We start from the raw sequence: 12,730 nt of genomic DNA, 5'->3' as shown, positions 1-12,730 counted from the left end.
AATTGGGGAAAAAAAGGTTATGTGCTATATGATTCCATTTCTATAACATTGAAATGACAAAATCATGGAGATGGAAAACAGATGAGTAATTTCCAGGAGTTAGAAAATGGGAGAGGGAGGGAGGTGGCTGCAGCTATAAAAAGGTAGTACAAGAGATCCTTGTGATGAAGGAACTGTTGTATGATTTGATTGTGCTGAAGGGAGGGGTTAGAAGAATCTGCACATGTGATAAAATTGCACAGAATGAAATACACACATATAAAAATGAGTGCACGTAGAAGTAGTAAAATCTGAGTAAGGTCAGTGAATCATATTATACCAATGTCAATTTTCTGCTTGTGTTACGACTGAGAGGAAATGGGGAAAGGGCATAAGGGATCTCTTTGCATTATTTCTTACAACTACATGTTAATCTACAATTATCTTTCACAAGTTTTTAAAAAAATTCTACTTGCTAAAATGGACCCTAAGTGGCAAACCACCTCCTCCATTTGGTGAGAATGCCTATGTCATGCCCTCCACATGGCTTTAGTGATTTCCTCCCTACCCCTAAACAGCCGCAGCTCTCTCCTGCCTCTGAAGGACTCTGTCACATTTGTTGTCCCTCTTGTGGCACTTGTTTACAATTGTAATGTAGTTATTTATGCTCTTAGATCTGCTACCAGACTGCAGGCTCCTTGAAGTCAGAGATTAAAAAAAAAAAAAGTGTAAATCTGATACACTACCACTCTGAGTCTGAGTGGTGTACATAGAAGAGGGAAGTACAGATCCATGGGCTTAACAAGGGGTTCTTTTATTCGTAATTCCATATGCTTACCAGCAGATGGCAACAGTATCCTACCATTTTTTAAGGACACCTACAACCTCTTCCCTGACATCTGGCCAATTTTCAGGGAAGTCCATTCTATGAGCCTTTACTGAGAATCTACTTGAAGTCCAGGGTCATATGCTAAACGCTGGGGGAGAAGGATGGGGCTGGGGGTGGGGATGGATATGAGACAAGGAAGCCTTGCTCAATTTTCATAGGGTACAGTTCAGAGGTCAGTAAAATATACACAAAGCAAATCAGACACCCTATTACAAGTTAAGGAGGCAGTGATGGTTCGGTGGTAGAATTCTCTCTTTCCACACGGAAGACCCAGGTTCAACTCCCGGCCAACGGACCCGGAGACCCAGGTTCAACTCCCGGCCAACGGACCCGGAGACCCAGGTTCAACTCCCGGCCAACGGACCCGGAGACCCAGGTTCAACTCCCGGCCAACGGACCCGGAGACCCAGGTTCAACTCCCGGCCAACGGACCCGGAGACCCAGGTTCAACTCCCGGCCAACGGACCCGGAGACCCAGGTTCAACTCCCGGCCAGTGGACCCGGAGACCCAGGTTCAACTCCCGGCCAGTGGACCCGGAGACCCAGGTTCAACTCCCGGCCAGTGGACCCGGAGACCCAGGTTCAACTCCCGGCCAGTGGACCCGGAGACCCAGGTTCAACTCCTGGCCAGTGGACCCGGAGTGGACCCGGAGACCCAGGTTCAACTCCCGGCCAACGGACCCGGAGACCCAGGTTCAACTCCCGGCCAACGGACCCGGAGACCCAGGTTCAACTCCCGGCCAACGGACCCGGAGACCCAGGTTCAACTCCCGGCCAACGGACCCGGAGACCCAGGTTCAACTCCCGGCCAACGGACCCGGAGACCCAGGTTCAACTCCTGGCCAGTGGACCCGGAGACCCAGGTTCAACTCCTGGCCAATGGACCTGATGCACAGCCACCGCCTGTCTGTCAGTGGAGGTTTGCTTGCTGTTCTGATACTAAACAGGTTTTGGTGGAGCTTTCAGACTAAGACGGACTAGGAAGAAAGGCCTGGCGATCTACCCCTGAAAATCGGACAAGGAAAGCCGTATTTATCACAATATTCCAAGCCACGGCTGACAGCGCGCGTGGCACAGGACCGTGCGGTGTTTTGTTCCACTGTACGTGGGGTCACCACGAATCAGAGCCCACTCGATGGCAGTTAGTAACAACTACAAGCTAATGGAGCTGTGTGAGCTTGACTGGTGGCACCACCTTCTTGGGCCTCAGTTTCTTCATTCTTTAAACAAGGAGGTTGGAGGAGAAGATGTTCAGGTCTCCTTCCCGCTCCTGAGTTCCCTCAATATACTAAAGCGTACTCACGAGCCACCTGGGAGAGAGGTCAGTATGTGCAGGTGTAACCACGCGAAGCTCCACAAAGAAGAACAGAACTGGGCCCTGAAAGATGGACAGGGCTTGGGGGGGGGGGCACTGCCATAATAAAGGTCATTGTCCATACCATTGTTACCAGGTGGAAACCTCAGGTTCTGCTCGGTGTGACTCGTATCGGCCAATAAAGGAGAGACTGAGGTGGGAAGGCAGAAGAGCACCTTTATTTCATTGTGCAAGGAAAGGAATCAGTCAGCGCTTCTGTCACCAAGACTGTTCCCCGAGGGCAAGGGTAAAAGTTACTTTTAAGGGGTTAACAAGTAGGGAGTTCATATAAGTTATGTCAGCAACATTCTTAATCATACTACACAGGTGCAATGGGGTTTACACAGAACTTCAAAGCTGTGGGGAAAGAAGCCAAGCAAAGAAAACAGGATTTTGATGCAAAGCTGCCTGAGGCTCTGCCTTATTACTGTGTGGTGTGGTACAGGAGGAGGTCCATGGGGATGATACCATGAGTTACCACACTGGGTAACCAACCCCAGTGATGCCACTGGAGGTCAGAAATTCAGAGGGGTTAAGAAGCTTTCCCAAAGTCACTCAGCTAATGATAAGCAGAGGTGGGAATTCCGATCCCTTCTGTATAACCTCAGAGCTCATCCTCTTTCCATTGCACAGCATGCAAACAGAGGGAAGGGTTCACTCTATTCTTAGGGTTGTGGAAGGCTAGGTGATTCAAGCAGAGTCTTGGCAAATGAGTGAAGCTTCTGGAACCATAGCGAGCTGAGTCATGGAAGGTAGGGGGTATGTGAAGAACTGGAGACAGCACAGAAGGGGGCTGGTTGGAGGACAGCTGAAAATAAGGGCAAGACTGTGCAAAACCTCATTGGCCATGCCAGGGTGTCTGGACTCAGCTGTGTAAGCAACAGAAAGCCCTGGTGGGTTTTAAGCAAGATTGTAAAATGATCCAATCTGTGTTTTGAGAAGGCATCTCTACAAAAACCACATGATCTTATCGATTGATGCAGAAAAGGCATTTGACAAAGTCCAACACCCACTCATGATAAAAACTCTCAGCAAAATAAGAATAGAAGGAAAATTCCTCAACATAATAAAGGGCATCTATACAAACCCAACAGCCAACATCACTCTAAATGGAGAGAGCCTGAAAGCATTTCTCTTGAGAACGGGAACCAGACAAGGATGCCCTTTATCACTGCTCTTATTCAACATTGTGCTAGAGGTCCTAGCCAGAGCAATTAGGCTAGATAAAGAAATAAAGGGCATCCGGATTGGCAAGGAAGAAGTAAAATTATCTCTATTTGCACATGACATGATCATATACACAGAAAACCCTAAGGAATCCTCCAGAAAACTACTGAAACTAATAGAAGAGTTTGGCAGAGCTTCAGGTTACAAGATAAACATACAAAAATCACTTGGATTCCTCTACATCAACAAAAAGAACATCGAAGAGGAAATCACCAAATCCATACCATTCACAGTAGCCCCACAAAAGATAAAATACTTAGGAATAAATCTTACCAAAGATGTAAAAGACCTATACGAAGAAAGCTACAAAGTACTAGTGCAAGAAACTAAAAAGGACCAACTTAAGTGGAAAAACATACCTTGCTCATGGATAGGAAGACTTAACATAGTAAAAATGTCTATTCTATCAAAAGCCATCTATACATACAATGCACTTCTGATTCAAATTCCAATGACATTTTTTAATGTGATAGAGAAACAAATCACCAACTTCATATGGAAGGGAAAGAAGCCTGGGATAAGTAAAGCATTACTGAAAAAGAAGAAGAAAGTGGGAGGCCTCACTCCACCTGCTTTTAGAACATATCATATAGCCACAGTAGTCAAAACAGGCTGGTACCGGTACAAAAACAGGCACATAGACCAATGGAACAGAATTGAGAACCCAGATATAAATCCATCCACATATGAACAGCTGATATTTGACAAAGGCCCAGTATCAGTTAATTGGGGAAAAGATAGTCTTTTTAACAAATGGTGCTGGCATAACTGGATATCCATTTGCAAAAAAATGAAACAGGACCTGTACCTCACACCATGCACAAGCACTGACTCCAAGTGGATCAAAGACCTAAACTTAAAGACTAAAACGATAAAGATCATGGAAGAAAAAATAGGGACAACCCTAGGAGCCCTAATTCAAGGCATAAACAGAATAAAAAATATTACCAAAAATGATGAAGAGAAACCCGATAACTGGGAGCTCCTAAAAATCAAACACCTGTGCTCATCTAAAGACTTCACCAAAAGAGTAAAAAGACCACCTACAGATTGGGAAAGAATTTTCAGTTATGACATCTCTGACCAGCTCCTGATCTCTAAAATCTATATGATTCTGTTAAAACTCAACCACAAAAAGACAAACAACCCAATCAAGAAGTGGGCAAAGGATATGAACACACACTTCACTAAAGAAGATATTCAGGCAACTAACAGATACATGAGAAAATGCTCTCGATCATTAGCCATTAGAGAAATGCAAATTAAAACTACGATGAGATTCCATCTCACTCCAACAAGGCTGGCATTAATCCAAAAAACACAAAATAATAGATGTTGGAGAGGCTGTGGAGAGATTGGAACTCTTATACACTGCTGGTGGGAATGTAAAATGGTACAACCACTTTGGAAATCTATCTGGCGTTTTCTTAAAAACTTAGAAATAGAACTACCATACAACCCAGAAATCCCACTCCTTGGAATATACCCTAGAGAAATAAGAGCCTTCACACGAACAGATATATGCACACCCATGTTTACTGCAGCTCTGTTTACAATAGCAAAAAGCTGGAAGCAACCAAGGTGTCCATCAACGGATGAATGGATAAATAAATTGTGGTATATTCACACAATGGAATACTACGCATCGATAAACTACAGTGAGGAATGTGTGAAACATTTCGTAACATGGAGGAACCTGTAAAGCATTATGCTGAGTGAAATTAGTCAGTTGCAAAAGGACAAATATTGTATAAGACCACTATTATAAGATCTTGAGAAATAGTAAAAACTGAGAAGAACACATACTTTTGTGGTTACGAAGGGGGGAGGGGGTTATTTACTGGTTAGTTAGTAGATAAGAACTATTTTAGGTGAAGGGAAGGACAATACTCAACACACGGAAGGTCAGCTCAAATGGACTGGACCAAAAGCAAAGAAGTTTCCTGGATAAACTGAATGCTTCAAAGGTCAGCGGAACAAGGGCGGGGGTTTGGGGACTATGGCTTAAGGGAACTTCTAAGTCAATTGGCAAAATAATACTATTATGAAAACATTCTGCAACCCACTTTGAAATGTGGTGTCTGGGGTCTTAAAGGCTAACAAGCGGCCATCTAGATGCATCAATGGGTCTCAACCCACCTGGATCAAAGGAGAATGAAGAACAAGAACACCAAGGTCACACAACAACTATGAGCCCAAGAGACAGAAAGGGCCACATGAACCAGAGTCTTACATCATCCTGAGACCAGAAGAACTAGATGGTGCCCGGCCACAACCGATGACTGCCCTGACAGGGAGCACAACAGAGAACCCCTGAGGGAGCAGGAGTTCAGTGGGATGCAGACCCCAAATTCTCATAAAAAGACCAGACTTAATGGTCTGACTGAGACTAGAGGAATCCTGGCAGTCATGGTCCCCAAACCTTCTGTTGGTCCAGGACAGGAACCATTCCCGAAGACTACTCATCAGACATGGAAGGGACTGGACAATGGGATGGAGAGAGATGCTGATGAAGAGTGAGCTACCTGCATCAGGTGGACTCTTGAGACTGTTTTGGCATCTCCTGTCTGGAGGGGAGATAGGTGGGTAGAGAGGGTTAGAAACTGGCAAAATTGTCACAAAAGAATAGACTGGAAGGGCTGACTCATTAGGGGGAGAGCAAGTGGGAGTATGGAGCAAGGTGTATATAAGCTTGTATGTGACAGACTGACTTGATGATTTGTAAACGTTCACTTAAAGCTCAATAAAAATTATTAAAAATAAAATATGTATATATATAAAAAAAAAAGAAGAAAGCATCTCTGACATGTCTGTGGAGCAGGCTGGGTGACACGACCAAAAGTCGGGAGACCGCTGGACAGTCCACGAGAGAAACATCGAGGACCCAAAGTAGGCTGAGACATCGAGAAAAGAGGAGGGATGAAGCCCCGAGTCATTGCAGAGCTCAAATCCAGAGGCTGCTCTCCCGCCATGGGAAATGTTAGACCTGTGAATAATCCAGCACATCTTTGACATACTGCCCGGAACAAGGTCTGGCACACAATAAATTCTTAATATCAGTGTATTGCATGGAGGAAGGAAGGAAAAAATAAAAACTCCGAACTCTACAGCAGTGGTCTTCGTGGACTCAGGGGAGGAAAGGAACCATTTAAAATCACTGGGAAGCTTTTTCTAAAGAAACTTGCTCCTCCCCATCAACAAATCCTCTCTGACCCCATTCCAAATTCAAATATATTCTGAGGTGGGGTAGAAGCTGGGAAATGAGGGCAGGGGAGGAGCCCAGGCAGATAGATGTGTTCCAGTCCCTCCTGGTAGACACCAGGACACTTAAAGTAGGAAAGAGAGAAGCCGTGCTTGGGGAGATAGGGACCGAGGAACAATCAGAAAGTGTTTGGTTCCTTAGAAGCCAATCCTTTTTTCTGTCCTCTACCTCCCCGCTTGTTTGGTAATGACCTTGTCTCCTCCATTATTAATCCATTGTTTCAACTAAAGCTGTGACTCTGTTGGGTCCATTAAGGCTCTCCTGGGGCCGTCAGGCACTCACCAAGGGCATTAGAGCAGAGAGAGATGGGGCTGGGAGGCACTAGGGGCTGGCTCAGCATACACTGGGAGGAGCTGGGTTGCTGCCATGTCTACTCCCCCTCCTCCCAACCAGCAACCCCAGCAAATCCAAGGCACCTTACTTAAGGGTCTGTCTGCACCAAGCAGGTCACTGCCCCTTCCTGGGCCTCAGTGTCCTCCTCTGCAATGATCCTTGAAGCTGTTTTTCTTACACAGAGACCTCCCAAGCATACACAGGCACCATAGCATGGGCTTGAGGTCAGCCTGGCTGGGCCTGAATCCTAGTGCCACAATTTATCAGCTGTGTGATCTTAGACAAATTCCTGAACTTGCACCCACCATTAACCTCAGTGTCCTTGCCGGTAGATTATCGTAACACTAAGCTCACACGGTCGCTATGAGGACCGAGTGAGAGAACGTAGCACAGTGCCTGATATATGGTAAGTGAATAAGGAATGTCAGTTACTACAGCTGCTTTTGTTGTCTTTATTATTATTACAATGACAAAGTTGGACTTAAGGCAGAGTGGTGGCATGGCACAGGTTGGGTGACAGACTTGCCCAGAGTACACAGGGCCCTCTTACTCTAGGTAAAGAGTAGGAGGCCTCAGGAGGTATGGTCTTAGTCCCCTTGTGTGGGTCTCTTGGTCTCTGCCAGGGGTTGTTGTTGTTGTTAGGTGCCGTCAAGCCAGTTTCGACTCATAGCAACCCTATGCACAACAGAACGAAACACTGCCCGGTCCTGAGCCATCCTTACAATCGTTGTTATGCTTGAGCTCATTGTTGCAGCCACTGTGTCAGTTCACCTCATTGAGGGTCTTCTTTTCCGCTGGCCCTGTACTCTGCCAAGCGTGATGTCCTTCTCCGGGGACTGATCCCTTCTGACATGTCCAAAGTATGTAAGATGCAGTCTCACCATCCTTGCCTCTAAGGAGCATTCTGGCCGCACTTCTTCCAAGACAGGTTTGTTCGTTCTTTTGGCAGTCCGTGGCATATTCAATATTCTTTGCCAACACCACAATTCAAAGGCAACAACTCTTCTTCGGTCTTCCTGATTCATTGTCCAGCTTTCACATGCATATGATGTGATTGAAAATACCATGGCTTGGGTCAGGTACACCTTAGTCTTCAGGGTGACATCTTTGCTCTTCAACACTTTGAAGAGGTCCTTTGCAGCCAATTTGCCCAGTGCAATGTGTCTTTTGATTTCTTGACTGCTGCTTCCATGGCTGTTGATTGTGGATCCAAATAAAATGAAATCCTTGACAACTTCAATCTTTTCTCCGTTTATCACGATGTTGCTCGTTGGTCCAGTTGTGAGGATTTTTGTTTTCTTTATGTTGAGGTGTAATCCATACTGAAGGCTGTGATCTTTGATCTTCATTAGTAAGTGCTTCAAGTCCTCTGCCAGGGGAGGAGTGGACAATTCTAACTGGCAGGGCTGTCTTCAACCCTCTTGATGAAGGCAGGAGCAGGGGAGCTGGGTTTACTTCTCATACGTGGGACTCCCTGCTGCCCAGGGAAGCCAGAAAGCCCCCAGAGAATATGGGCTCCCTCTTGATCCCTGTCAGTGGCATAGGAGGGCTGGAGCAGAGAGTAAAAGGCCTGGGGAGGGGAGGTCTTGGATCCTAGGATTTGGTCCATACAAATCAATTCCAACTTTTAGCAGCAAGGCTGCAGAACTGCGCTGAATCAGAGGTCCACCCAGGTGAGGGTGATTTGTGATGCCCTTTCCAGGAGTGCACAACACCTGCCCTGCAGAATGCTGCCCCCTTCTCTCTGAAGATCAGGGTTATCCCACTTAGCTAACATCTCCTTAGCATCTAATATTGCGTAAAGCATTTTCAAAACCGTTATGTCGGTAGCTTTCAAAAAATTTTTTTTTAATCAGAGCTACACTTTTTCAAAATAAAATCTCATATGAAACTACAATGTAAAAAGCAGATGAAATTGAAATTTATATCACATAAATTTCAAATTTATAAATGAAATTATTATAAAGCCAGTCAATGTTCTCATGTGTCAAAATTTGGTATATCACATGTTTTGGTGAGGTATCACTTTTGTTCAGTTGCTTTTTTTGTCATTGTTTTTTAAAGAGTTAAAAAAGTTTTATTGAAATAAAATTCAAATGAAATGTTTCTAGAATTCCTGGGGCTTCCAAGGGACACTGAATTGAAAGTGGCTGCTTCTGAGAAGTGAGTCACCTTAGAGGGGAAAGGAAGGGAAAGAAGAGGATAGGAAAAGGGAGGAAAGGATGGGAGGGGAGGGAAGCAAAGAGGAAAGAAGAGAGAAAGAAGAAGAGAGAAGACGGAGAAGAGAGGGGAGGGGAGAGAAGGGCAGGGGAGGGGAGGGGAGAGGAGAGGAGACTGTTTTTTTGTAATTACCTCAGAGAAATATTTGATATTTTGTAACTCTACACAACATAACTTCAATAAAAATAAACATTTGAAAAGAAAGATAACTACAACATTTTTCCTTTAACCCAACATGTAGGAATTAGTTTAATCCCTGTTTTACAGATGAGGGAACTGAGAGTCAAAGAGGTGAAGTGATTAGTGCACAGTAAGTGTCACTTGGCCCCAGGTCAGCTGTTTCCAAACCCTATGATTTCCTCAGTTGCAGCCTCATGCATCTGAAGAAGAAATGGTCAGCTGCCCAATGCACTCAGTGTTGGGAAGGACTCCAGATCCAACATCTTCCTTCTCTGTTACCGATGCCTGAAACTCCTTGAGGGGAGGGTAGAATCTTTCACTCCACAGACATGTGTAAAGTAAGTGGTTCTCATTCACCATTCATTTGACACTTTTGTTATGAGTTCCTCATTCATGTGTTAAGAATCTGAGTTCCCTAAGTGCCATCACTTGTCTGTCAGTCTGTTGTACTGTAGGGGTTCTGTGATGCTGTAAGCTACACCACCAGTATTTCAAGTGCCAGCAAGGTCACCCCTGGCTGACAAGTTTCAGGGGAGCTTCCAGACTAAGACAAACTAGGAAGAACGGCCTAGTGATCTACTTCCAAAACTCAGCCAGTGAAAACAGAACATTGTCCAACTTGCTTGAGTTGCACATGTCACCAGGAGGGATCAGTCACTAGAGGAGGACATCATGTTTGGTGATGCCTTAGTAGAGGGCTAGGAAGGGTGAGGGAGACCCTTGGTGAGATGGCCTGGCACAATAGCTGCAACAATGAACTTGAACATGCTGATGATTGTAAGGATGACACACAACCAAGCAGTGTTTTGTTTTGGGTACATAAGGTCACCAAGAGTTGGGGTCCACTTGGCAGCAGCTAACAACAATGAGTAGAAGTAGCTGACATCTGTTGTATTTGGGCCCTTTTCCCATCCCAAAAGCACTCCTCTCCCAATAGGTGCAGCTCTGGAGGATGGGTAAACCCAAGTAGCTATACACTAAGACAGAAGACTGCTGAAGGGAACCTGTCCTCCTCTCACTGTCCTAAGTTCAGACAATCGAATACTGTCTCCCAAAATTTTGAATCTTGAGCAAATAAGTCAAACTGAACAAGGAATGGATTGATCCAGCTGGCAGTTTCTGCTACAAGACCTTTCATGTGGCTCTTTTGACATTATTTTACTTACCTACTGCTGTGTAATAAATTATTCCAAAGCTTAGTGACTTAGAAAACAAACATTTATTATCTCATAGTTTATGTAGGTCAGGAATTCAAGACTAGTTCAGCTGACTTAGGATTTCTCCTGTGGTTTCATTCAGCATCCCAGCACAGACTGCAGCCATCTGAAAGCTTGAATGTGCCTGGAGGAACTGCTATGTATAGTGCCTTTTACGACCTGGTCTCTGAAGTAACACACTTAATTCTATTTCTTAGAAGAGAGTCACTACATCCAGCCCACAATCAAAGGAAGGTGAATTAGGTTCCACATCTCCAAGGGAGGAGTATCACAGATTTGACATATTTTACATATTTCACTCTGAAGATGCCATGATTCTCCCACTTACAAGCTTTATTCTCCCACCTGCCCACCCCACGACAGGGCTGGCTTCACTTCATGGGTGTGTGACTTGTGCATTTGCTAGAGGCCCTGTGCTTCGAGGAACCCCACACTTGGTTTAAGTTTCCCAACGATTTGCACTCTACTGCTAACCTAACGGTTGGTGGTGAAAACTGATGCAGCAATATCACAGAAGAAAGACTTAGAGATCTTCTTCTGCTTAGATTATGGCCAAGTTCTACTCTACAGTTCTACTCACATGGGGTTGCCACGAGTTGGCAACTAATAACAACAGTGCTTGGTTTAATGCTCTGCTGTTGTCCTCTTGACATTCTTCATAATTTTTTTTAACAAGGGGGCCCACATTTCACACTGGGCCCTGCAAATTATGTACCCAATCCTGCTGGATGTTATTGTTGTTAACTGCTGTAAAGTCATCTCCCAACTCATGGTGACCCCATGCACAGTGGAACAAAATCCTGCCCGATACTGCACCATCCCCATGATTGGTTGTGCATAGAACCATTGCAATCCATAATATTTTCATTGGCTGATTTTTAGAAGTAGATTGCCAGGCCTTTCATCCTAGTCTATCTCAGTCTGGAAGCTTTGCTTAAATCTGTCCAGTATCACAGCAACACACAAGCCTCCACTAACAAATGGGTGGTGGCTGTGCATGAGGTAAACTGACCAGAAATTGAACTCGAGTCCCCCCGTGGAAGGCAAGAAACCTATCACTGAGACATCAGTGCCCCCTAGCTCTGCTGGGTAGTCTCCTGTAAATTCCCTTGTGTTTGAACTAGCCAAAATTAATTTTTTGTTGCTTACCACCAAAACTCTCTACCATACAGTAGCTTTTTCCTGTACATGTTTGTATATACCATATGTGAGTTTTGGCACGTTAAGTAGGTACTCAACCAGTATTTCTTGACTAATAGTAATTGACACAACTGTAAATTGCGTGCTAAATTTTGAGAATAATTTCTGATTATGTGCTTCATAAGGAAGAGATAGTGTCTTCTATGGACATGTCTATATCCCTAGCACACAGATAGTAAGCGTTCAATAAATATTTAACTGAAAAAAATAGACAAGGAAGGAAAATTAGAACCCAGGTTTGTCTAATGCCAAAGCTCGTGTTCTTTCCTTTGTACCATTCTGTTTCATCAAATGGTTTGTATTATTTCTGCATCTGTGGCATTGTTTCGATATTGTTTGTTACTCTTGGGTTGATTCCGACTTATGGTGACCCCAGCGTTACAATGTAGAACTTCTCCATAGGGCTTTCTTGGCTATAACCTAATGAAAGCAGATCTTCACACCTTTCCTTCCACAATACTGATGGACTGGTTTATACCATCAACCTTAAAATTAGCAGTTGAGTGGAAACCATTTGTATGTCGATGGCCCTGCGTTACTAGCTACTCATGCCTCACCACCAAACTGCGAGCTCCATGTGGGCAAGGACCATATCTGTTTTTTTGCCTGTGAAGCCCTTGTGCCTGCCCAAAGCTGGTCAGAATATTAGCTGAATGAATGGTAGACAGGATCACAGCAACAGGATGAGTGGCAAGATAGGAACAAAAGCAAAGCTGTGCTCTCCTGTGTTTCTCAACTGGAAATATTTACACAAGTGTGTAAGGAAACTAAAAGTTCTTGTTGCTGAGTGAGTTCTGACTCATAGCAGACCTACGTACAACAGAACGAAACACCATGAGATCCTTTGCCATCCTCACAATTGTTGTGCT

At 44.6% G+C, this 12,730-nt stretch overlaps 1 protein-coding gene across 1 annotated transcript; it reads left to right on the top strand.

Moving 5' to 3' along the window:
* The first annotated feature begins 459 nt into the window (after nt 1-459).
* LOC126087552 (translation initiation factor IF-2-like) lies at nt 460-10,404 on the top strand. Its single transcript, XM_049905075.1, has 3 exons — nt 460-494; nt 1,143-1,777; nt 10,382-10,404. Exons 1-3 carry the CDS (start codon nt 460-462, stop codon nt 10,402-10,404), a joined length of 693 nt encoding a protein of 230 aa, XP_049761032.1.
* The last annotated feature ends 2,326 nt before the right edge of the window (nt 10,405-12,730 follow it).

The sequence above is a fragment of the Elephas maximus genome, chromosome 12 (assembly GCF_024166365.1).
Source record: "Elephas maximus indicus isolate mEleMax1 chromosome 12, mEleMax1 primary haplotype, whole genome shotgun sequence".
Taxonomy (NCBI): domain Eukaryota; kingdom Metazoa; phylum Chordata; class Mammalia; order Proboscidea; family Elephantidae; genus Elephas; species Elephas maximus.
This window is presented reverse-complemented; position numbering and strand designations above follow the sequence as displayed.

Excerpts from the sequence above, each read along its gene's own strand:
- LOC126087552 (XM_049905075.1), top strand. The coding sequence starts at position 460 with ATGGACCCTAAGTGGCAAACCACCTCCTCCATTTG. Across the intron at positions 495-1,142 it reads CAAACCACCTCCTCCATTTG|GTTCAACTCCCGGCCAACGG; the intron begins GTGAGAATGCCT and ends CGGAAGACCCAG. Across the intron at positions 1,778-10,381 it reads TGCACAGCCACCGCCTGTCT|GTGCAGCTCTGGAGGATGGG; the intron begins GTCAGTGGAGGT and ends CTCTCCCAATAG.